The sequence below is a fragment of the Neodiprion virginianus genome, chromosome 6 (genome assembly GCF_021901495.1).
Source record: "Neodiprion virginianus isolate iyNeoVirg1 chromosome 6, iyNeoVirg1.1, whole genome shotgun sequence".
Classification (NCBI taxonomy): domain Eukaryota; kingdom Metazoa; phylum Arthropoda; class Insecta; order Hymenoptera; family Diprionidae; genus Neodiprion; species Neodiprion virginianus.
Window position 1 is genome coordinate 24,635,675 of NC_060882.1, and position 26,580 is coordinate 24,662,254.

Consider the following 26,580-nt stretch of genomic DNA (forward strand, 5'->3'; position numbering starts at 1 on the left):
GGTGTTGATTCAATATATGTATATACGCGTCGTATCGGATGCAGTTGCAGCGATGAATTTTAATTGCTTTTTTTTTTTTATTTTTTTTTTTTTGATTCTGCTACGTGAACAGCATTTTGCGAGAACTTCAGATTTGCTTTGAGGGGTTAACAAGGGTAAACGAGGAAAATTGAAACCGTCCGGCTATATATATATGCCTACAAGTTATGTGTACCCTTTACTTACACACGTACTGTATAAAACCCGCACGGACCAAACGTCACAAAAACTATCCCCCGTTAAAGCTCGTACGGCAATTAAATGGTCTAATTGCTTTGAACGTAACTCTATTTAGAATCGCTCGTGTTTCGTTTATACCGACAAGAGTACAAAGACCAGATGCAAACTATTTGAATGAAAATAATTCCAAAAAGCTCTTCTCCGACATCGATCGTAATGTTTATTTGCATCGGGACTTTTCTTCATATGCAAGCTGGTAAGGGAAGTAACAGCGTACGTAGAATATGACGAACCTAATGATACGTAAATATTTAAATCGTGTTTGTTTGCTGTTGGTAACATGAGAAAGTAGAAAAACGAAAATCAAACCTGCTCGAATTTTACTCAACGTTTGATTCGCGGTACAATTTGTCCTGTATATTCATATATATATATTTACTTGTTACACCGTAAGTTCTTCTAACAGCGAAACGATTTGTGCGCCTGAGGCAGGCAACTGGAGTTACAGCTCATATTTAGGTTGAGCACCGTATCCCGCCGTAACCATCAGAAACGTCGAAATTTTTTTGTTAAAATAACTTCAACTTTAATATTATGAAATGTGGAAAATCATGAAAAATTGAAATCGGACTATCAACTAAGGCCATAATGAGGCAATTAAGAGTTCGACTGTCATCAAATTAAATTATTCATCACGGTAATGGGGTGACGGGATACGGTGCTCAACCTGGACATGAAATGTAACTCACGGTATAAGCACGTGTGTAGGAAAAATGCACGAATTTACATACGATAATGTACTCGAATACCAAATATCTGTTCATTAGCAAAAAATCGATCATTTTCATGCAGGTATATATATATATACATACACAGTACAAGTTTCAGTTGACAAGATGAGAGTAAAAGTGACTCACCCAGTCGGTCTATTCCTTGGCTATATATCTATCTATCTATCTATCTGTCCATCTACGTAATATATATGTATGCATATATGCATAAAGATGTATATGACGACATATTGATTTCAGTCTGGTTACACCGACCGAGGATTCATCGTCCAAGACGACGGCTTCAAGCTTGAGATTCCCCAGCGGGGCTGAGTTTCCTTCAAAGGTGATTTCCCTGCAGCCTGCAGCACGACTCCAGACGGTACTGAATTACGTTCCTCCAGCATCAACGTTGGCTGGGATCGACAGCTACGTACCGGCGAGTCAAACCGTGACTTACGCAAGCCCATTGACGGCGGGATTTCAGAAAACCTACGCTTATTCCCACCAGCCGGAAGTTCTCAACTATGCTTCGTATCCGGGTCAAAACGTCCCAGGTATTGTGGCTAACTTAATAATCGCCGAAGCGTCGAAAGATATATGCGGTGCGTGGCGCGAGTTTTATCTCGTTAAAAGACTGCAGGATATAAGGAATGTTTTATGGTTTGCACAGTTTCTCGATTCGTTGTTACCTGGATGAAAATTTAGTTTTCACATTTTCACGGGATGCACAATATCAATTCACCCCGAATAATGGAAAATTGATATTGTATAGGTATAAATATACGTATATACACAATATACATTTACATATCTCAAAGTACGATTCGACGAAAGTATATCTTCGGCCGTTAGGTTCGAATTAAAGCCACTGCGGGGGAAGGAAAAAATTCAAAGATAAGAATAAAACAAGAAAGAATAGAGGGAAATGGAAAAGAAAGAACGACGCTTATCGAAGTGTATTATTATTCTGAAATTCTTGCTGAAAACAGCGTGTATAACAATAAATCATTTTAGCCATTAAATACACATTTACGAACACGCGTATAGACATCGTCTATATATGTATGTACATACAAAGCGACCGGGGTGCCACGATCATTACACATCGGCCCAACGCGAAATGTATATACGTTCAGCATTGTTCCGGTGCAAGAGAAAATTCTCGTCTCACTACGTGTTTTCGGATTTACATTCGTGCTTTTCCATCCATCTGAGACTCATCCCGTATATTTATATGACGTAAAATCACGACGTTATATTTTATGTATCTTGTGTTTACGTTCACTGACGGAGAGTAACCGAAACACTTCCGTCTTTATCGACCGCAAGGAGTCCATTTTTCCATTACACCCATTGGACGAATCGAGGACTTTTTGTGGAGAGCCTAAACACTTGTAACGAATGCTCTTGTGCCTCATTCTCTGTCCAATATATCTGATCTCTTTTTTCGCAGCCGGTAACGTGCCCCTAATCGTCCGGCAGTCGCCACAGCTCATTGACATAGGCCAAGGCTTAGGTCAGGGCTACGGATCCGCCCCGCAAGGTATGAATTATTACAAGAAAATATCATATATTAGCGGATATTTGCATAGCGGTAGATGCTTGTCGGGAGGGTCTGAACAAGGCCACAGGATGTCACTTAGCAATGGCTTTGATACCGGATATTATATGCCTCCAGTGAAAAATGGGCGTACACCTACACTGTCCGCTTTGTTTCGTTAATACCTAATTCAAACCTCTCTATACTATATGTATATATTTGAACAGTGCGGGCGTGTCGAGATCCGGAATAAAAGATAACGTGCGAGAAATCGATTTATTCAACGCTTTAACCAGTTGGAGGGTATAATTCACCAGTTACTGTATAATCGTTCATTAGCTCTCTTGTAGTACCCGGTCAAGTATACCTTCGGTATTAATAAACGCGCGGTAGAATTCAGAGGACCGGATTATCGTCGGCAAAGTGCAGAGTAAACCAATTCGGCCGCATATTAAAGTCTGCGAAAAACTCGCTGCTTTACTGTACGGTTGGATCATACCTTAGACTGGTGAATGCAATATTGTTCCGACAGACGTAATACGCAGGAGTTAAGCCGAATTACACAGATAAATTCGAGTCGCGTGTTTTGTCCGCGACAATAAACACTAACAATAAGAAAAAGACCAGAGTTGAGTCGGTAATCAGGTACGAAATTCACCCAGGCGATGCGTATTTTACTTTTCCGTAGAGCTTGCCGTAAACTTGGGCGGATGGGGTGGCATCGAATACGGCGGTCAGCGTTCGATTTCCCAGGCGAAACCCGTCCCGGGTATCGCCAAGTTTGGATACGCGGTTCCCGTTTCTTCGCCTGCCCTTTCCAAGGTCTGTATACCGACACTTTACCTCTTATTTTCTCTCCTTTCAAGTGTTACTCTTACCGGAGAAAGTGGCTTCTTATGCGCAGCCACATATTCCCCTCTAGGTACTCCATGTCCGCCTTCCTTCCTCTCGGTCTCCGGGATAGCCGTCCGTTCAATCGCGTTCCCATAACGCCTCCCCGAATTGCTTTTGGCGAGCCGTATCATTTTGATTATTATACCAATACTGTACCTACACGTGGCACGAGAAACAAGTTTTCGGGTTCGGGAATCGGGGAAAAGTTTTTTCTTTTCATTCGACCCTTCCAAATCTGTCGCGTTACGAGGACCAACAATTCGATCTCGTGATTAAAAGTGCTTGCATCTTCTTGACCGTCGGTCGAGAAAACAAACGATCGTTATTTTCACGATCTCACCACGAATAGTCAAGTTTTTTGTGACTATCGTGAAAGACTCGTTTCCTTGGTTCCCTTTCGTGCATTCAAGAGTCAGCATTGCCAATGCTATGCTAATTTCGCTGGTTATAGATTGTCCCATTAACCCGTAGGGTTTTTATTCTCAGAGTAAATTAGGATACCCTTATGGAAATAATAGAGGATATTGGAAGGCGCGGAACCATTTGCTTCTTCAGAGCAGGCCGGTTATTATTTTAATCGCCAGACGAACGCGTTTGCTAGATATTAATTATACAGGGTATACATATATTTGACATATTATTCTGGGTTGATTCTGTAATCGTTCCGACGTGTGGAAAGAGGAACCTCGTGATTTCGCAGTGGCAAGACACATTTGGGAAAATATTTATTCTGGACAAAAAACGTTGATCGATACGCTACATGCGGATAAGAAAGAAAAAAAGAAAGGAAGAAAGAAAGAAAGAAAGAGAGAAAGGTACGCGGGCAGGCTGAAACTCTCACCATTTATTTACGCACCACTGCACTGGCGTCTTCAGTCCATTTCGGTATATGTACATACAACGTTTCGGAATAAACAACCCCAAAATACTTATATACGTACATATATACGCTATATACATATATATATACACACACACATACACATGCGTGAACAAATAAAGATCTGCACGGTCTAGCAAATGTCGATCAAGTGAAAAGAAATGAAGAAGAAAGTAGTGGATAAAAAATAAAACGAGGTTCAGCCTGGCGAAGAGTCGCTGCGTCTCTTTTCTACTCAACAAAATTGTGTTGTCGATGCAGATCTTAGAAAAATGAATGTTCGTTTTAAAGGTTCTTTACAGACGTTTTAAATTTCTTTCGGATTTTTTGTCAGTATAAATATCGATTGGTCCTACTATATTTACATCAAGTAGTCCCTGACTGAATTATGCCGTATTCTTTCTATAAGATGCAGCTATTGTATAGTAGTGGAGATGAGTACGTTAGTATTTTTCGATTTTCATACCCAGCAATACAAGATGCCAGTTTTCGTGGTGAAAATCAAAACGTGTTAGTTTTCGTAAGAGGCGTCGGTCGATCTGTAACGACGTACACAACGCAAATGAACGTGTCATACGAAATGATTTTTCTTTCAAGAAAATTCCGGTGATCATAAATCGGTCCTGTTATGGGCTTATTTTTCACGTTAGTGGTGAATTTACTTTTGTACGTCATGAGCCATGGCTTCGTTGGCTATTGTCAACGTCGCGTCGCGAACAGAATTGGGGCGGCGGAGGCGGCGAAGAGTCGAATGCAGGATATTGGCTCGGGGACCTTCATTGTTGAGTTGCAAGCGTCGGGGATTCTCCCGTCCCGAAAAATTCATGAAAGCAAAAAACGAACATGACAATGAAAATGGGCGGGTATCGGACCTAGTCGGGGGCGGCGGTGAGGACGGGGTAGAAGAGAGACGAGGAAAACAAAGAACTAAGAAACAAGAGAACAGAAAAATAAATGCCGAATCACTTCGTCTGCCGGACGTTATCCTTCTGTACCGATTCTTTGTATTATACACCCACACCACGCTTGTAGCGAACTATCGAAGAAGGAGAAAAATCTTACGAGAAAAATACAGGAACCAAGGATATCGTATTTCGTTTTTCACATCCTATCTGTCCCCTTGGCTTCGCTGCCTGCTTGTCCTGCTCGAGACCTCTGCACCGACATATACGTCGACTAACGTTCCAAGAACTTAACTTCCCTCACGCTCCGGCAACTCCGAGCTTTTTGTTTCACGACACCTTTCGTCCTTCGACTTTTATTTTTTCCGTCATTTTTATTTTCTCCCGATTTTAACAGGTTGGCTTCGGACCCGGTTCTTGGTAGATCGTTATTCCCTGATACCCGGCGATGCGCTCGCCAGTTCAAAGAACCTAAGCACCGTAATTTACGGCATCGTTTTACCGCACGTAAAAAATGCACTATATACCCCTGTTGATGATGTTATTGTTATTATTTTTGTTATTGTTATTACTCTTATCTCTTTATGCTTTTGAAAGATCTTCTTGTGGCGGATCCTAACTGTGGCATATATTTGTTATTACTTATATATTATATATGATACATTTGCAGCATATTATCATGTAATACTTGTATATTATAGATGTAGGAGGATATTATCGATTCTAGCTAAACGTGTGAGACGCAGAGAAATATTTATTTCTCACAATGAAAATGTTTACTTTGCGATTTGGAATTTTTATAACGACCCTCGAGTCAGCTACCTTCCAAAGTTTCTTCGTGGTTGTATAAACCTTCACTCGAATTTTATTGTACGTTTTCAATCTTCTTTTGGCCCTTTTCAAGTCAGTTTTCAAGCCTGTAAAACTTTGCTGCCACCTGCAGATTACAATTTATTTTAACTCAAGGCTGGTGCGGTTTTGCCGTCGAATGAAAACGGCGCATGCGATCAGAAAATTAATGAAACAACATAATTAACAAGTAAATACCTTAATGAAAGGTAATTGCCTAATTTTATTGAAAACTTCAAGTTTCGTGAGGATAACGATTAGTCAAATTGCGTCGATCGTCGCGATTATAAGCGTACCTGTACCTGTAAGATAAAGAAAAATTGATGATGAAAAATAAATGAACGAGTAGTAAAGAAGAAACAGAAAGAAAGAAAAACTCAACTCCAACCCGCTATTTGCAAGACACAAACTACCGTGCGTAGGTATATGCACACATATATATTACGCTTTTTCGTATTATAAATGTTATTATACGTACCTGCCTTTGTTTATTACACGGTATAAAATTTTATGTATCCCACGGCACTTTTTTTGTTCTTACTTCTATGCGAGCGGCCGTATACAAGGCATCGGATAAATTACATTTTGACGACCTTTGGTAACTCGTGTAGGTATATACGTATACGTATCATAGAGCGCCGCAAAGACGGAACTTGGTGGAAGATGGAGAATCGTAAGAGAGAGAATGTGAGAGTGAGAGAGGCAAAATATCGGACAAGGGTGATTGGATAATTGCAGGGTAACCGAACGAGCTTGCAGACGGCTAGCCGTTGCAGCAGCGTCCGTAAGGGTGGTAAGCGAAATATCTTCGTCTCATTAAGAAAGTGTGTGTGTCCATTTTATTGTTGTTGTTATCATCATCATCATCATCATCATCATAATTATTATTATTACTATTATTACACTATTCCTTTCATTCATTTCTCATCGCCAAGCTACCAGCCACCGTTTACAGCTGGTATATATATTCTTCAACATACTGTATTACGTATATTTATATCTATGTATGGGTATTTTTCCCACTTATTTCTGACTTGCTTTCCTTTACATTAATTTTATGCATACCTATATTCAAATATTCATATACATATATTTATATATTTATACATATATATGTAATAATGTATTGTATGTATATGTATTGCCTGTAATACATTCGGCTCGCGTGCGTGTGTCGGGTGTCGTGGTTGCGAGGTGATCAGATGCGTTTTCTGTCGTATGTTCGGCAGTTTCGAGAGGATACCTAAGTATTATAGAGACAGTTTGAGTCGGCTGCGCTTACATCACTATGCCCTGTATAGACCACTAGTGTAGGATATATTATTCAAATTTTAAAAGTCTGCGGTATGCACGTATGTCTGGAGATTTATTTTTTCTTATTCTTTTTCTTCGACTTATTCCAATTTGTTTTTTATTTTTTTTTTTTATTATTATCTCTAAATAATTCTATCGAGCGGCTCTTAGATTCGAACGGTAAAAATTTCGTAAAATTCGGGCTCAGTTGAGAATTTTCAGAAATTTTTTTTTTCTCCACTCTTAATCTCTTAGTCTTTTCCCTAATTATATATTAACTTACGTCATATTCTGTATATCTTATATCGTATGCAATTAATCGTAATTCTGTAATGTAATATATAACGTAAATATATATATATATATATATATATATATATATAAATATATATATATATCGTACGCTGCTCACTATATATTATACATTACATATTTGTACGGCATGTTATTTACAGAAGGGAAATGCATTGGGTTAGAAAAATACATGTAGCGTTCTTACGTAAAGGATGTACGAAATTTTTTTTCAAATACATATATCTGTACGCGTGTGCGAAAACAATTGTAATGATACGATGATAGTAATAGAAATAACAGCAACAACAACAACAACAACAACAACAACAACAACAACAATAATAATAATAATAGTAATGTCGCAGCTTGTAAGCATTTTTGGCTAGAATCGTCGTTTTCATTCAACAATTGTATGACTAGTTACAGGTGTACGTATAGCATAGATAGAAATTCTATTCAGCGCTTATATACCTATACATGTAGGTATATCGTTTATTTCGATTCTACCGTTAGTATGCGTCGTGAGTATTTTTTGCTTTTTTATCTAAGTAATTTAGTATTTATTTTTAATAACTTTTTTTCTCCCTAATAAGTTATACATGCACAATGTGTATTACAGCATTATAGGATCGAGTCCAGAATTTTTACGACCGATAAATTTTCGCCACAAAAATCATGTAGAAATTGGAATGAAACAGCCCGAGAATTGAATATAAATACAAACTCATGCCTGCAGGAGTGAAGCGTCGTACTAAAATGCGTTAAAGAACACGATAGGTACATTAGAGCTATCTTAACGAATTTCTGTACAATTCTTTTCGACGGTTAATCGTTTCTTCTCTCTTGGTTTTTAATCCGAAAGTTTTAATTGCAATTTGTTGTATTAATTTTCTGTCCGTGTTCTCATATTATGTTTGCCTGTTGTAACATTCAACACCGAAAGCAATTAAGCAATGTCTGGAACAAGGTGGCGGTACGGTATAATACTTTTAATTATACGTACTCGTATTATCTCATGTAAATATATACTAAATGTAGAGTTTCCCTGCTTTTCAACGCCTATGTGTATGTACAGGTACTGTTTAAAATTTCAAAACTTCCTAACAGGTATACATAGTAAGAAACAAATCTTATACATCCACCGCGATTAGATAGTCGATAAGTATCGATACGTAACGAGAAATCTTGTACGTAGGTATACGTATAGATATATTTGTATCTATTAACTTTATATTTACAAATTTACATCTCTTAACGACGCTACGATTTTCTTAACGTATTACCTACTTACATTTATTCACTTGCTTATTTATTTACTCGTTCATTTATTGATTTTACTTATTTATCCATACGACTAAGAATAATACGGTAAAAAGCTTTGATTGTTAATATATTATTGCGACAGCTTTCATTCGTTTACCATATAATTAATTCGACGACTTGGAATTTGTTATAGCCATATAATAGTCATCGCGTTGAACTCTGGCTACAACCTAATCTCCCCTTGCCTCCCACCTCTATTAACGTTTAGCGTAGTTTTCTTTATTACGATAATATAGGTATATATATATATACTTTCGCGTCTTGAAGCATAATATATATTACTTTGACACGGCGGTGATGTTAAAAGTGATGAAAAATTGCTGATATGTTTTGAAATTCGGAATTCGGTTCGACGAAATTTCTTTCATATATTATTTGTTACGAGTCGTGAGAAAATCAATTTGTGAATTCGAGGTGTTTTTTTTTTTTTTATTCATTTATTTATTATTCTTCTTTTTTCTAAGAGATCAGTGTTGCCACTTTGACAATTTCACGTCGCGATATATATTTATTTACATATACCCGGAAAATTATTAGTATCGAATATCGGTATAAGTATATGTAGATGGATTCAACCCCGAACGTTCGGTGTAATTGAGCGAAAAAATATTGCAATTTTTTATATGAACTTGTACGTTTATGCATACATATAACTTACATACGCATTATAATATCCGTATCCTTATCTAAGTTAATACTGAAACGGTATACATACTTTATTCACCTGTTATACATATATGCTTCTCTCACGGCTAATAGTTTTCTATAACAATATTTAAATAAATAGTTCTTTTCTATTTATTTTACAGCAAGACTGCAGACGCTTCAGCCACTGCCATCCCGAATTATTATGTCTATAGTATATACCCTTATCAAAGTAACATTCTTCAAAAGCGATACTTGGTATCCTTCGTGATTTATTATTATTGTGTTTATATATACGTATATGTATATATGTATGTACATATTTTCACGTAATCAAAAGTCGCACCTTGAAATGCTATAATATAATAAGGTCCGATTTATCGAGCGCTTGGATCGATATGGAAATTGATAAATGAAGTAATAATTTGAAGCGGGAAACAAACGTATACCTATAGATGGAGATAAGAAAAAGCAAAACAGAATTATCAGAAGACATTTTTTTACAGTGAATTAAACACGGTCGAATGCTGATCGTTTTTCGTGTCACGTACAAACTACTCACACGCTGATCAGTTTTTTGAACGCTTTTCGAAACTCGGGGTTGAATACCGTGTATATAACGGGGTTGACGAAGCTGTTCATGTAGCCAAGCCAGGACGTGACGATGAATGCTGTTATTCCAGGTTCGCAGGCGATTGCGAGCTTCACGCATACGGCATCCATCACGTTGCACGTGAAGAAGGGAACCCAGCATATCAGGAAGACCCCTGTGCAGGTTAATAAAAACAGGTGAAATGTGGGAGCGAGATAAGAATAAATCACCCCGCGAAAAGTTCGGCCGGTGTATACGCGTTGCGTGTATATGAGGGGAGTTTTTTTTTCTTTCTCTCTCTTACGTCGTCTTGAAAAACAGAGCCAGCAGCAGACTCTGCATTTCGGATACCGTACGCAAGAGGCGGCCCGAGTTGAAGTTATACCTATAATCGTTATTACATTACCGAACGGTGAGAAAATATTTGACAGTCTGATGAAGATTAATTCAAGTCGGGTGGTTTCTCTTCATCTCCCGTTACGGCAAGACGCTTCGTAATTCTACTTCACGGGGCCGGGGGGATTCGGTAAACCGTATCCGTACGTTCAATCATAGTTTTAGACTTTTCACAGTGTTTCGCGTATTTTATTCTCACGGCGAAGAAACTTACTCGGAATAAGAAGATTTGAAACTTGAAATTCGATTGATAGTCGAAAGATAGTCGAAAGCACGAAGCAATTCCGCACTTGGTCGCTTCAAATCACTTTAATTTATGGTCGCGGTGACGCGGTCGTGTACCAAAGGCTTGGAATATTTGTACGTACAGTGTTTTTATTAAATCGCGTTATAGAATCAGTGGCAACATTTCTACTAACGGCTTACGAGATTCTCCCAAGCAGGCTATATATCACTTTCCTGTTGGGCAAAGCTACTCGAAACTTGCTCGGCGCTAAAACAAGCCCGGCACCAGGTCCCGGCGCGGGGATTTGAGATAACTTCAGAATTGGGTTTTCGCACAATCATGCATAATGTGATTTAGGTCGTTAGTCCCGCGCAGTATAACCGCTTTAATAATTGGAAAGCGATTTTAGTAGCTACTTCGCTCACAGTGCGATGTACCTTGCGCGAAAATCGCCGGCGTACGAACCCCGCGCAACCTACGTGACGAGAATTAGGGCAAAAATCAATCCAACAAATTAACAGAAGCCTCCGGTGTAGCTTACCGAGTACTATGGCGAGGGTTTTCGTAGCCTTCCGTTCCTTCTTCGCCGAGCTTTTCTCCCGTTTCTTCTTGCTCGCCTTGTTCGCCTTGTATATCGTGAACCTCGAGCCAGCCGACGCATTTTTCCTCTCCTTTTTCACTGTCATGCCCCCCAAAACGCTCGGGGTTCGTCCGAGTTGAAGGTGCAGCATGGACGGGGTGCTCCTCAACCTCTTCAGCTCCTGCTTGTTGTTACTTCCGTTTCTCCTCCCCTGCGTTACGGACATCGTCCTGGGCGGCGGTGGCGACGAGGACGACGACGAGGCCGACGCCACCTTCAAATTCGGACTCGAATTCGTCTCGAGTCCTTCGTGGATCGCGCTGCTCACCGGCTCGTAAGACGAATCCGTCGCCCTGGTTCCATTTGGTCCCCCGGTCAGCTGGGTCTGGGCTATCATACTGAACCGGGAACTGCGATAAGTTTTTCAAAAATCAAATCTAGCTTTGTCGATTAAATGGGAACTTTGACGATGGTCGAAGAGAAACTGGTTTTTCGACTCACGCCGATCGCCAAACGTTACAAGAGACAACTCTCTAGTTCCTTTGAAATTCGTTTAGCGTAATACCTAAAATCGCATTGAAACGATCCAAAAGTAGTCTTGGAATTTTTGATCGTACGTTATTAGCCAGAGAGTTTAGTCGTAAACGAATGTAACGTAATCGCGAAATTGATCTGAATCGTACAACTGATCGTGTTGGAAACTCGTGGCCACGACATACGTGAGCTTGGCGTGAGAAAAAAAGAGGCATGTAATAATTTCCGATAATTCATGAAAATTTGATCTGGTTAAACCGTGTAATTAAAGCCAGCAGCTAATTAGCTAGCCGGGCAGGCGTGCATGACCTAGTAGTAGGAAATACCGGGATCACCGTCCATAGAGGAGGTCAAAATTGCCTTGATCTCGAGGGAGGCGCGGTGTTATCTATTCACGAGACATCTGGCTCGCAGCCGAGGATCAATCGGAAGCCAGCGATGCGTCCTGCCGATCATTTATGCGTGTACCATGCGCCCGGACGTGTACAGGTATACCTATCATTGCGGATAGATGCGGTGTGCCGAGTGCCGAGTGGCTGTTGGGCGAGCTTTCGGCTCTCGCCGATCAATCTATTTACGACCGGTATAGCTTGCGCTGTGATACAGCCATCCATCGCAACCGATTCCCATGCGTGCCTAACAATAACTTTATTGCACGCCCTTCCCCCTTCAGCTTACGATTGATACAATGTTCGGTGGAACGTACGATACGTAGATAGGTAGATGCGTAGATAGGTCGGTCAGTAGTGCGAGTCAGTAGTCGTCGGGCAGCGGTATAAGCGGAGATCGAGTTGGTGGTTCGTGGCACCGTTGTCAGGCCGGTAGGGAGGGTAGACGTGCGTTCAAAGCCATTCTTTGAAACGCGATAGGCTGAAATTGCGCGATTCATGGGACCGGGAGGCGGAGGTGAGTCGATAGATTCGTAAGGCAAGTGTATCAGTTACCGACCCTGTGTCAATGATAATTGGTACAGTTACCTCAGGTGCCGTTTGTTTTTCCCGATTTGAAACGATAAATTCTCCGCATTCTGTATCTTCATATTTGTTCGACATTCTGTTATGTTTTGGAAATTTTCAAGAAACTTTACGTAACTGTATAAATACCAGAGTACGAATGATTTGTTACCAAGTTTTTGTGTTGCTCGGATGAGTACTTTGAAAATTGATAAATTTTCATTCTGTCAATCATGGTACGTTGATTTACTCCGCGCGTAGACCAGAACCGTGAATTGTCGTAATTGGCAAGAACGGTAGAACTGAAAATACGAGTGTTCTTTTACCTTCATTTTCAAATAACGTTTTTCGCAACTGAGACATTACCCTGCTCGAATATTACTCCATAAGGTGACCCCTGAAAGGTTTAATACCTGGTATTCGAAACCCGGTGAAGAATATCACTGCGAAATGTCAACGCTTCCACAAGTTGGAAACTCGCCTTGGGAAGTTCAGCGAGTAATGTGAAAAATGTGAAAAACCTAAAGCTCGTAAAAATTAAACTTCAAAGGTGTGAAAATATTGTTCAACCTGCTCGTGCAGCCATCTGGTAAGATCGAGGAAGATTATCCGACGGGGGTCACGTGTTTGTTCTTAATTACAGACTTGGCACTTTGTGTTATACTCTGTGGTTATTAGGGCGTGGTTACGAGCACGGGGCACGTATGGTTATGGTGTCGGCAGACGGGGCTGGCCGCACCGGGAGATAGAAAATACGGGGGTGATATGCCCGCAGGGGAGTAAAAGCTGTACGTGTGTTAACTTCCTCGAGGATGAAAACGACCTGTTCTACTTCTCAACCGAAATGTACCGCCCCATGTTTTTATACCCGACATCCCCCGGCTCATTGGCTTTTCGGTTTACGTTCAACGCCTCGCCCTTAACACCCTTCAGCCTACGGGTGGGAGCAGGGGGTGGGATGGAAAGGGACGTTGGGGAGGGGGGCACGCTTCTCTGTATTATGCAAAACACTGTGGCAAACGAAGTGTATAGGTGGAGTTCTCTTTGTCGGGTGCCAAAGTACCCTGTCAGATGGGGGATGTAAGAATGCCTCAACCCCCCCCCCCCCCTTCCGCCTCACCCCACCGCGCGCAAAAACGTTTTGTCAAGTTGCAGAGGTAGGGTTTGATTTTAAAAAGATGCGCGCGAAGAACGAGAAAGAATGAAATATTGTAGGAGGACGAGACGTGGAATGGAAGAAAAGAATTATACAGCGTGATTCTCATTATACTTTCAATTTTTTTTATTTATTTATGTTTTTTGCTTTTTCTTCTTCCTCGCAACGATATATTAGGTTGATGAAGTTTCACGAGCCGTACGTAGCTGGCAGATAAGGAAATAAAGCAAGAGACACGGTACAGGTATAGAGAGAGAGAGAGAGAGGACGAAAAGCGGGCGGGCAGACAATCGGTTGTTGTTGATTATCTTGAAATAAGATTAATTAATATGGATGAGGCGTGTTTTGCATTTGATAGAGTCATTTGAAACGGCAACGCCCTTGCGTTCCGTTCCTTTCCGAACCCTGAAACTCTGTCGCCGGAGATCTCATACCTACTATCCCTTCCTACATCTATACCAAAGCTGAATATCTCCTCGAGAGGTTCAACTGCCAGCTCTGCAGCCCCTAAATAGGTAATAACGAGTCACGCCACCTCACTCAGGCTTTCAACGACTCTCGGAAGTCAGGCTTTAGCCAAGAGAAAAGAAAATTGGAGAGAGGAAAGAACGGGGAAAATAAAAAAAAAAAATAAAAAAAAGGGGGGGGGGGGGGTTGAAAGGGGGATTAAGACTTTTCGAGACAATATTCAATAGGAACTTACTCAATTAACCTCGTTTCAACGACAATGCGGCCGTGTTCTCGAACCAACGGTTGCGAACGTCAGAGTGTCGGACTATCTTCCAATTTCCAGCATCTACTGACCGATCGTACGATTGGAATTTCTCCACTTTTCCTCGAGCGAGGTGATTCTTTTTTTATCAACCGAGGCTCGCGGAGCGTCGAAAAACTTTATACTTTACGAATCGACCGTTCGAATTGACTTCGGTACGTAACGTAAAAAAGTAATACCCTTTCGAAGAACCTGTACAAGGATTTTGATGCGATATAATTTAGCGTGGAATAAGCTCGGAATTGAACTCGCTGCAGAGCTTAAAATAATACGGCTCGTTGCCATAAGGTGAGAGCATTATACAGCTCGAGTTCTGAAAGAACAAACTGCAATTAAACTCTAGCAAACTGCACCAGGTAGTACCTACCAACCTACTACACAATCCGCGGTGGTGGTGATGTAAATTTTCTACAACATAGGTTTGTATGTAACATATAACGGAGAATAGCTAGTGCTAAATTTTGATAAAAATTAAAGCGAACCAGCTGCTTCGCCGCCCGGTCTGCCTCATATTTTATATTATATCCGGTGTGTAACATGATGTTTCAAAGGGATATTAAAAAAGTCCAGAAATTTTAATACGCGGATGCGTTGCTGGATTACCGCGTTATACGGCCATCATTTATATCCTGCTCAGAGGCAAATGTGGATGAGGGTGGTTGTTATTTCCATGTTTTTACCGTCTCTAATTATCTTTCGGCGTGTGCTCGTTAAAAAGACGTCGCGTAGCCGGACGGTGCGTTAACCTGAACAATTTCGAAAAAAAAAACAATTACAACAACCAAAAGCTACAGCGTCAAATTTGCGGAAAATATTATTAAAACTTTTTCACGCTGCGTAGAGACAACCGTCAGACCATTCGCTACAGTTGAACAACTCCTATTATAGGGCAGACGCGAAGTCGGCTTGCGGATGCTCGGCATCTTATGCAGTGAACAAGGATGTGAAATTATGCGATGCCTGGGCACTTAATTAGCAAGGGGTAGGAAATTAACAAGAAAACTTGTATGTTTCGAGCTGAGCAGCGCGCTTATAGGTACCGAAGTGTCCGTAAGTGTTTTGAATATTTCGCGTAATTGAAATATAATTATGGAAATATTCTCACGACGATCCGCAGCTTTCGACACGCTAGATTAATTGCAAGTCAACACGACAGTTCACGGATATATTTTATAAAATCTCGAGGCGCGCGGGCGGAGTTTAAAATATATACCCTGTGTAAGATACAATGCTATAAGATGCGAAGATTCAAAGTTCAGGAACAACTCTTGGCGAAGTGGGTGTGCGAAATTCAATTGGATATTTGAAATTCAACCTCGGTTGAAATTGCTTTTCCAATAGATTGTGAAACACTCCGCCCCTCTCTTTATTCGCGCTTCCCATACGTATTCTGTCTTTGCCATTCTGGCGGGATTCGTAGATGCGATACCTGCTCGCTTTCGCAGCGAATAAGACGTGAGCACGATTCGCGTGATATATGTATAATTGACAAGCAAACGCGACTCGAACTCTTTGGTACGCGTTGCGCGAACTCTCAGATAGGAAAAAAATTGTCTCTAATTGCACAAGTATTTCACAGTAATCGTGTGTTAACGAACGGACTCACGTGATGTCAGGATCAAATCGAGGCCTCTGAAACACCCGAATCTCGATTCGAATCTTGGTAATTTTCGTTCGATTCGACCATCGCCGAGACGTTTTCAAAGTGAACCGGATTTTGTGTAACATGTTTGCCAACGTGGTTGAGAAATAGAGGAATCGTAAATCGACGAGGGACTTACGCAGCCTCCTCGACAACGGTGGCCAGTATGAACTCGGTGCTCTTATCGTTCGATATAACGACCCCGGGCTCCAAGGGCGTTTCGTTTTCGTCCTCGTCCTCGTTGCTCCCCGAAGCGGTGTTCGTAGCTTCTTCAAGCCCGGGTGCAACGAGGGCTGCAGCTCCCAACGCCGTCTCTGCAAACCTTGCAACAGAATAAACACTGCGTGATCTTAGTTAGAACCGTGCCAATTAGAGCTGCGACGCCTGGCACAGCGATTCTTATAACAACGATCGGGCTTATCGGGCCGGAAGTAGGACTCGATTGATTTATCGTTAGCCAAATTCTTGCCCGTCTATACGCTAGAACGCCTATCGCGCCGCACCGGGTTAATTAACTATCGAAATCGAGGGGGATTAGAGGGAGAAAGACAGAGATAAATTGGCGCAATTATCGATAATTGGCTTGTAAGCATTCACCGATTAACAGTTCGAGAATCGAGGTTTGATTACAGGGCCGAAATCGAAAGAGGATCGGTAAATATGTTATAACGTACGTGTAGACGTATATGTCACGATTCGATGCAAATTACTCCTAGTTCACTTCACTCGTATCGTATACAATATGGATGCCCAGTTCCTGAAGGAGGAGTAATTTGCATCGAAGCTAGTTCCAAAGAATATCGAGATTTCTTTTTCGTAATCTAGTTTTACGGTCTACGATATCGGAGAAATTTTCATATCTCTTTTCGAATCATTGACTATATGTATATACGTATACATATTAATTTCGAGTTAATTTCGTCAACTCCAGATCTGCACTTCGGGGTTTTTATACTTCTCGAGTATCTCATTGTACAAGTATTGTTAAGGGGAATGGCTGTGTCACTTCAATAAACCTTTTTGGACGTACATGTAGAATATATACGTATAATGTGTGTAACGATTGGAAAGGGTTGGTCGTCGAGGCGATTAATGATCTTCACATCGCAATAAGCTGGTGTTACATTTCGGAGATTTCTCTCTTTTCGTTTTTGTTACACACTCTGTTTTGTGTTTTACACACGCGAAATGGGGCATGAGGCTAAGTTGGCATACATCAGAAGAGATAGACGACGTCGTATAAAGTATATAGGCACAGCATACAAGGCGGAGGTCTAGCGTATTGCATATATATGTATAATATAAATACAGGTATACATTCTCGAGTTTTCAGACAGAGAATTGAGGGTGTTTACCTGTGGAAAACAAAACCGCACGAAGAAACACTGCGATAAGTATTAGAACATTAAAAAGTTGTCGAAAAACAGACAAAAACAAATAAAAAAAGAACACACGAAGAGCATTATCAAACCGCTTTGCCCTTCTCACGATTAAACATACATGATATCGTTTATTTTTCTACCGAAATGGAATGTAAATTGGATAAGTCGAGTTTAATTGATAAAAGATATTTTATCGTATTCCAAGTCGACCCCTCTCGTTTCACGTATAGATATGTTTTTTGTTGATTCCATCGTTTCGAAGCGACAAGGATTTTCCGGCAGAGATACGCGTTACGCTTCGTTTTTTCCTTCCTTGAAAAATTGTCAATTTTTTTTTTTTTCTCTCCCTCTCTCACGGGCGTCATTATTAACGGAGTGCTGGTATCTCCGGGAGCACGTAGCTTTCAATTGTTATGGCCAGCTGTCACTGTCACCCTGACGTGACCCGTCAACGTTGTTTTTACACCCTCTCTCCTATACGCATGTATACGTTTCTCTCGCTCCATTAATTTTATTTGCATTCGAATTTATATCTGCGTCAAAATTTACGACCCGAACAAAAGCCTACGTACACACGCGTACGTACGTACCTACATGTGCAATCAATACGTATGTATATATTATACATATGCACAATAGCGGTTATCGCGTCAACGTCGATTCGTACTGTGAGCGGCGTGTTTTTTTAAAAAATTCTCTGCTCTCGCTTTCTTTCTGAAATTTTCGAACCGGAATTTGATACCCACGTCCCTGCCACTCTACGGTAACAAGCAGTGCTTTATCTGTGTTTCACGTGTCAGAGATGGAAGGGAAGTGAAAAATTTGACAAGACGTTTCTTCGCAATCCACATGTGAACCGATTATCATTAATTTACAGGAGCTCGAATTATCGTGTTACCGTTTCGAATTATTTTCGCTTTGTACAAAGGTGAAGATTCCGAGGAATACAAAGTTACACACCTAGTTTCCTTTACCGCTAGGAACAAATATATGTATTATAATCTGGTTCGTCACACGCATGGACGTGAACGAATTTGCCGAAGATGAAAAAATCACGATTATACTTTACACAGTTGAATTTGCAAATATGATTGAAAAAAATCGTTTGAATTGAAGGAATAATTCAGTTGCGAGAAAGTTACTCCTATGTAACATGTTTTGCGTCAATTATTCAGTATGGGGATTCAAATCGATCGGTAACCCGAAAAACCCCTGAACGAGAGTTTCTTTTACCGAATTTCATCAAATTTGAAATTACCTTACGCCATGTTAGAATTTTTGAAATCATACTTCAGATTCGTGATCAGAGAGTCCAAAAGTCACATAATACTTTCTTGTTATGAAAGTTGACTCAGCGCAATAAATGTGTGACTCGAAGGGTTAATCGAGGGCGAAGCGGCTTAGTTACCTATCGGATCCTCCCCCAATTCCACCGCCCCGTGCAGCCGGCAGCTCCTTACCTCCTTATCCCCGTCAATGCCGCAGTCTCCCTCTTACCAGAGCATCGCTATCTCGGAGAACCAGGACGGCTTCAGCGCGCCGGCCTGAGATAATGAGATGAACGAGAATTCGCCAGACGCATCCAACTATTTCCCTGTCATAATTCGTTTTATCGCCGAACGGAGGCGCCGGCTCATCGTCAGCCAGGCTGCAGGGTGCTTGTTAAGGGTGACGCGGAGAAGGTGCGGAAGACTCATCGTTGGACGTATGGAACGAACCGTTATTTTTTTAATTGTAAAATTAAATTAATACAACATCAAGACGTTATCCTGTTTCACGTAGGTATACTCGTGTCGGGTCTTGCACCCGTCAACGCTTTCTTCTCAATACTTACCGCGTCCGTTAAATTTTTACCGTCAGCGTGGAACGAACGCTGTAGAAACGTCCGAATAAAGAATTAGCCAGAGAATACACACGCGTAAATATGTGTGAAATTCGTGTAATGCGGAATATATATTGCAAATCCGAAAAGAATTATACCCCGAGGATTCCGACGAATGGAGGTTATAATGTTGAAAGAAGCTGCACTCCCCAATTTTTCGGCTCGTAAACACTGCCTGAATACTCGCCTGAAACGTGTAGTTACATTCTTTCCCAGGCTGTGCAGTTTTATTACCCTAGGTGTACGGTGTGTGCGCAACAAACGAAGTATAATGCGAAATTCTGGACATTCGTGGAAATTTTTACATTTTTCAACTCGAATGCGAGTTTGCAGAACCGTGTGATGAATGTGTTCGTGTTCAGGTGAAGGAAATGAGAAAATAACAATAAAACTTTCGTTTCTCTTTTTTAGTTGCAGAGCTAAATGCCCGACGCGAAATTCGAAATTGCACTTGTTTCGCTGCTGGGATTTGCATGTGTTTTCCGTTTGCACTTTAAAAACGGTATCCGTGCGGAGTCATTCTTTTTTTTTTCGTTTCAAATAACTTATATTCATGCTCGTCGGACGTGTATTAGGTAAAGCTATTTACCTCTAGGCGAGTATCTGGTTTTTCGGGGATAAAAGTACGGATTGAGATATAACCTGCGATATCAATGCGAACTTTGGGCGTAACGGATAAAATTCCCGGCCTTCCGTAGGTCTGATTTCGAATCACCTTCCGCACAATAAGTTATCGTTATCGTTCGCGATTGAAGAACGCGGGTGAGAACGAAACAGGCATGAGGAGGGAGATAGCGTTAATCTGGGGCGAGGAAATATATTTCACAGGGTGAACCGGCCATGCGGGAAGAACTTTTGTGTTTCTTTGTTTACGTAAAAAATAGCGACAACGCTATTTCGATTCGTACCTGTGTTGCACTGTACGCACGGAATCTCGAGGAGCGAGAAACGCGATGCCGTTTACACCGTATTCGGAAACAGAGAATGCGAAGTGTGAAAAAACTCACCTTCTCGTATGAGCGATGTTCTCTATTATGCTCCCCGGCTTGATGTCACCCAAATTTGGTTTTCTGGCCGCCCGAGCTTTCTTGGCTCTGTTTCTAAGCGCCTGAAACACAAGTGAGTAAATTCAAACGACGGTTAGTTTTTCGCGGATGAAATTCGCGTATAAATTTGCAAACCATACGCGTGTACGAAACAAGAAACTCTATAATATTCCTGGCGATTAGCCTTAAACGATTATATCGTCGAAGGGACGGACGGACTCGGGACTTTGGGAAGCAGAGAAACGAACTGCACTAAAGAGGGATGGATAGAAAAAAAGGAAAAAAGAACAAACAACCATGGAAACTTCGCACTTCGTTCATAAGCTCTTCGGCGAGGCAAAGTTTACTCCTGGAGTATATAGGTATAGTCAACGTCAGGTAGCAGCCGCCATGCCGTGAACGGAGGATCGATTAAGCTAAGGACCTTAAGCTCACGCTGATCGTTTGTCAAAAATTATCGCGCGTATGAATTATTCCGCGAAATATGATCGCGGTTAGACGATCCTCGGGCAATTTACTTTCTTGTCATTTAAAAGACAAAAAAAAATAAATAGTAATAATAATAATACTCAAAATCAAAATCCCACTTTTCTATTCCAGGTATTCCGGAATGTCTTTCTCGCGGTGCTTCAAAAGCGGATGGAAAAATGCGTCGTGGGTTACCAGAGCAAGAGGTTACTCTGCGGTAAGCCATTAAAAAGAAATTCATTCTCTGAAAAGTACTTTTCGCAGCTGACGAAACGACTCGAAGTCGTGAAACGAAGAATCCAAGTTACGAATTTACTTCGAATCGTGAATTTTGAAATTTATCTCTGGAACAGACGATACGTCGAAGCGAAAACAACGGATTCAGTTTCACGCGGCGTACAACTCGCGCTGTTTTCGTTGATTATCTTCTTCACCTCGCCGCCAAAACGAGGCAAGAAAATAGGGGAGCCATATTTTAGGGAATCACCCGTATACGAGGAGGAGACAGGGTGCCGTGGATAAAGTCCGGGGGTGGGATGGAGGGGGGGATCGGAGCGTTTGCCCCAGGGGTCCAAGTTTATCGTAGCTCGTACACACACATCTGGCAATTTTGTTTCGCGTTCCTGGACCGTTTGTCTATTTGTCCGTCGGTCCACGACCCCGGTCCGTATTGTTGCAGACAGGTAGGTATGTGTGAGTGCGTATCCATACGCCCGCCTCCGTATCGTGGCGCGATGTTGGGTAGGTACTCCGAAACTTTCTCACGAGTCCGTAAACCGCGTGTGTGTTTATACCCACCTTGACTGGAGCTAAGACATTTGGATTAGGGTAAATGGGCCAAGTTTTCGACGTGTAATTTCGAGTTAATAATGGCCGGTTAATCCATCCGTATTCACCTTCTTGTTGCACACAATCCGGCCTTGGCAAGGATGCAAGAACTACAGAGAGGACAATTAACCTCTCCGTTAAAGTGTTTGCGTGTTTCGGTGACGTGTGTGCGAGGTGCTGAACGAGACACGGACCAAGTAATTAATACACAATTAGCCCCGTCGGTCTCGCCGAGATCCGGGAACAGGGAATACAGCCGGATGGTGTATCGGTAAAAGCGGTCGGGCCGCCCCTTCGACTCGGGCTGGGGTGGCTTTCCGGGCCGGTAACTTTTTGGCGCAAAGTTTCGTTTGACGGCGGAGCGCGGAAAAGCCGCTGGACCGATCAAAGCGCGAAGAGCGGAAGCGTCGTAAGTTTGCCGGCTAACCTTGAATATGTTGTAGTAGAGAAAGACCATGATGATGCAGGGTATGTAGAAGCTCGTGAGGCTCGAGTAGATGATGAAGTCGGTGTTGTAGAAGAGACAGAGGTCCGGTATCCTGTCCGGCGTGTTGTTCAGGCCCAAGACTATCGGGCTTCCTATGGTTATCGATATCGCCCATACCAGCACTATCGTCATCCACACCCTCCTGTTGTTCTTGTGCTTGGCGTATTTTATCGGCTTCGTTACGGCTATGTACCTGCGACAGAGGTTCGTAATACCCGATTAGTCTCGACTCCACGATTTGCGTCTTATTCGCTTATTCCGATAATACATCGGACGAGAGTGAAAACCGCCCGAACATTTCCCGAACGAAATCGCAGCCGAGCGATAGTGTATAAGATTCGTCGACCGTCGTTCGGCCCTTGTGAGAAGGATGTGACGTCAGGGTTTCCACGACCCAGTTATGAGGGCAGGGACGACTTAAAGGACGCTTTTACCGCTAAAAGCAACCCAACGCTCTGGGACCTCCGCTATTTTTTTTTCTATCCCCTCGCCGCCTCCGTCCGTTCGAAATGTTCGTTTTCGCGAAAGTGTAAATCCACCTATGGCACTGCACGACCGGGATAAAGGGTGAGTCGGATTCCGCAAAGGTTTTCTGACTTTGATTTCTTCGATTTTGCCAGCAGTTGGCAGGTCTGTTTTTTTAATTTTCATTTAAAGATCTGAGCTGTGCGGCGTGCTCGGAAAATGCGATTCATCGTCGAGGTATACCCGCGTTATAGAAGACTAGTCTCTTGTTCCACGAGAGGCAGGCGGCTCAGGTGGAAAGTAGCGGGAGTAAAATCCTATCGAGAGTATGGATGTTTGCGGAGCGCACACGCCTTGCGATATAATAGTAGGAGTTTCGGATGTTTTCTTAAGACTTCAACAAGCCGCGGGGAAATACGGGCAAGAGCACGTAGGTTATACATACATACGATGATTGGAAAATATTTGTTAAAGGACGAATCAGGCGAGGCGATGTAACATTCTTAGAAATAACCAATGTTTCTTCTCTCTCGATATAATGCATTTTCTTTTTTTTCTTTTCAACAACGTTTTGTTTCTTTCAACGTAACGTCGGGGCTGATAAAACGTCGATTCGAAAAAAGTATCGTACTACTTGTACGAAACAGTGTACTGCCGGAATAGAATAGAATATAATAATTCGATACTCTTTTACTCTGTAGCGAACGTGAGCGTAAAAAATGAAAAAATTGCTGATATTAACGCGAGCTTGAAGTAGATTGGTCGTTAGTTCGGAACTATGTACGGTGTATCGGATCTCGCTTTCGTGTAGCCGCGTTATCGAGTTTGTAATTCCTGCAGCCTTCGGAAACGCTTGTTTATTCATGGAAAATCCCGGATCTCGTAATACGTAAGCCTGTGATAATATCGAGGATCCGGAAAATCGCGTAATACGAGAGAACAGGGAGCAGCGTCGACGAAGATGCGTAAGTACCAGGTACCAAATCTCATCCTGTGCCGTGTACCTTGTAAATTGTGTAAATATCGATTATTCGTAGGTAATAACCGAGATGTAGTACACATCGCGATGAAACGAATTCGAATAAAAAAAAAAAAAAAAAAAACGCGAAGTAAAGTAAGAAAAAAATTTAAAGAAACATGTATCGCGGGACTTGAAAGAAAACGAATATTGCGAAAGAGTGCAAAGAACCGTGTTCTTCGGTTAAGGTATCTACGAGCGGAAGTTATATGACGTATAGATATTTCTAACGGTATTTTTGTGTACATAACCGGTACGCGAATGCAGATACACGTCTACGCCCGTGTAGATACAGTGCGAAGAGTTTCCGGTACGACACATAATAAAGCAGCGATATGAGAAATCCTGCGTCGCATACCGCAGGCTCTTCCATACGGTATCCCTTCTACGTCCCGCGCGTTGCTTATCGTTGCTACCATCCCTCCGAACAATAGTAATAATAATAAAAATAACACTAAAAGCAACAATGGTCAGAAGAATAACATATGGTTATTTTTGTCATTGCTATTCCGGGAACGGGATAAATTTTATTTGCGCGTCAAATATACGTCGCTATTCCTACTGTACGTACACATTTACGACACGTCGACGGAGTGTGCAAGGCATTCGCGTCACGCGCGAAGAAAATCAGCAAACTCTATTCTTTTCTCCCGCGGTGTACCTGAGCATAGTCCTTCTGGTCGCAAACGAAGCCTCGAAGAATTCGCCCAACGTTCGTCGAATCCGTAGGTGTACCTGTATTAGACATCACAGAGATATCCGGCGGAGCGTAAGCCGAGATTTTCCGTCGGACTGGAAATTCGCCGCACGGAGTATCTCTAGATTTTCCGAAAAACCGCCCGCCCGACGAGCTTGACTCACCTGTCTACCGATATCGCGACTAGATTGAAGATCGAGCTCGTGCTGCAGGTTACGTCCATCGCGATGTAGCAGTCGCAAACAAAGGCTGGCAGGGTCCACGCGCCGTTTACCTGAAACCAATCAAGAGGAAGGGGCGAGCCATTAGAGGGTGTTTTCAACCGTACTGCGACAATTGGTACCGCATGCGGTGTACGGTATTATATGGGAAAATTTACGCGGCCACAGCCTTCCAATTAACCAGTAACATCGGAAATACGCCGGGGTTTGCACGCGGGGGCGCTTTTGTTGCCCCCGGATGGCTGAATGTGGGTATAATAACGCGCTCCTCTGATCAACGAAGGCTCGGCTCTACGTTCCGCCAAATTCGACCACTCGTTCGCCTACATCCGATAAGTGACAAATTACTCGTCGACCGGTTCGTCGAGTCGTTGCAAATCTGAACCGATCAACCGACCGTTCGTTCCGTTCAACTTTCGCCGAGGTTCTTCGGACCGATCGGTTGCGTGCGCGGCTTTTCTCCACCTTCAAAATCCACGCCCTGTTATTTTTTCATTTCATTCCGTCACACCGCACCTGGCCGTACCTACGAGTCGAGGTATTGGAAAAGCCTTGTCCCGAGAAGGGTGTTTCGATTTAGGTGAAGTCAGAGCTGCCATTCTTCCACCGTCCTTCCCGTCTTTGCAGTTATAGCTGGGCGTGTACTCCGCCCGCCTTCCCACGTTCCCCGTCTAGATAGCGCAAGGATTGTAAATAACTTATGTATCTTAGATACGCGGGGCACATACACAGCTTTGCTATCCGCATGAAGCCGGGTTGTACGTACAGACACGTGCCTTACAGACACCCTCGCAACCACTGGCTATATTTAAAGTTTTCTCTCACAGAGAGAATATATAAGTTTACACACCCTCTTGGCCTCGGTGCAGGCGTTTCCTTTATCTAACGGAGGTATATATTCCGAACCTGGTGGAACGGAGCGGAAGACTTCCCGGTCCGTTGCTGCGGTTGCTGCTCGGCGCATATTCTGATCCTGATCCTGCCGCTGCTGCTGCTGCTGCTGCATTGTTATGCGGGTAGCAATTATGATTACCTCGAATTCCACTGGCTGCATTCTCGGATGCAATGGTCACCGAAGCATACGTGCAGCCAGTCCGAGACTATTCCGTGTAACATTTTAGTATTAAACGGTGCGGTGCGGCTATTATTTGAATTGGGTTATTTCAAGTAGGTGGAAAAGGTTTGGTTGCCGCGAGCGTCGTTTACCATCCCTCGAATGGCACGAAAAGTCTGCGATTTCTACGGACTAGGCTCACACCGAAATTGGTCTATTTACAATCCCTGCAGACGCTTCCTGCTCAAGATGGCGGCTCGTTCTTCACGTAGAGTGGGGTCTTTAGCCTATAGCAGGAAACAATTATTGCTGACTGAAATTTCGCGAGGTGCGTTGCTCGAGGAACTTGACGACCTTCTGCTTCACCGCCTACGTTGAGCTTAAGCGGCGTCATTTGGAGAATGGATAACCGTGGCTTTTCATTACAGGGTCTCATCTCCCGACTCTCGGGACAATTCAGATTCTGCAATTCGCAGATATTGAATCAGGATTATCTCTCAGACGGGCAAAAAAGCACGAGTGTCTTACGAGTAAAATGTGCGCGCGCTACGTCGCTCGATCAAAAGGCT

At 42.3% G+C, this 26,580-nt stretch overlaps 2 protein-coding genes across 3 annotated transcripts in view; one reads left to right on the forward strand and one right to left on the reverse strand.

The window, feature by feature from the left end:
* LOC124306873 (uncharacterized) overlaps positions 1-26,580 on the forward strand; it is a 77,151-nt gene that overhangs the window by 25,008 nt on the left and 25,563 nt on the right. Inside the window, exons 6-9 of the mRNA XM_046767978.1 lie at positions 1,251-1,546; positions 2,446-2,535; positions 3,221-3,354; positions 21,374-21,458. Of these exons, the coding sequence (XP_046623934.1) occupies positions 1,251-1,546; positions 2,446-2,535; positions 3,221-3,354; positions 21,374-21,458 (605 nt within the window). The remainder of the gene's footprint in view (positions 1-1,250; positions 1,547-2,445; positions 2,536-3,220; positions 3,355-21,373; positions 21,459-26,580) is intronic.
* Positions 8,465-26,580, reverse strand: part of LOC124306872 (dopamine D2-like receptor) — a 125,029-nt gene continuing 106,913 nt past the window's right edge. Inside the window, exons 4-9 of one of the 2 annotated variants that reach the window (XM_046767977.1) lie at positions 24,901-25,010; positions 22,497-22,749; positions 20,735-20,835; positions 16,603-16,785; positions 11,368-11,816; positions 8,465-10,379 (exon numbers count right to left, since the gene is read on the reverse strand). In XM_046767977.1, the coding sequence (XP_046623933.1) occupies positions 10,171-10,379; positions 11,368-11,816; positions 16,603-16,785; positions 20,735-20,835; positions 22,497-22,749; positions 24,901-25,010 (1,305 nt within the window). In that variant the 3' untranslated portion in view covers positions 8,465-10,170. Of the gene's footprint in view, positions 10,380-11,367; positions 11,817-16,602; positions 16,804-20,734; positions 20,836-22,496; positions 22,750-24,900; positions 25,011-26,580 lie in introns of both variants that reach the window. The other variant, XM_046767976.1, reaches the window with a different exon arrangement.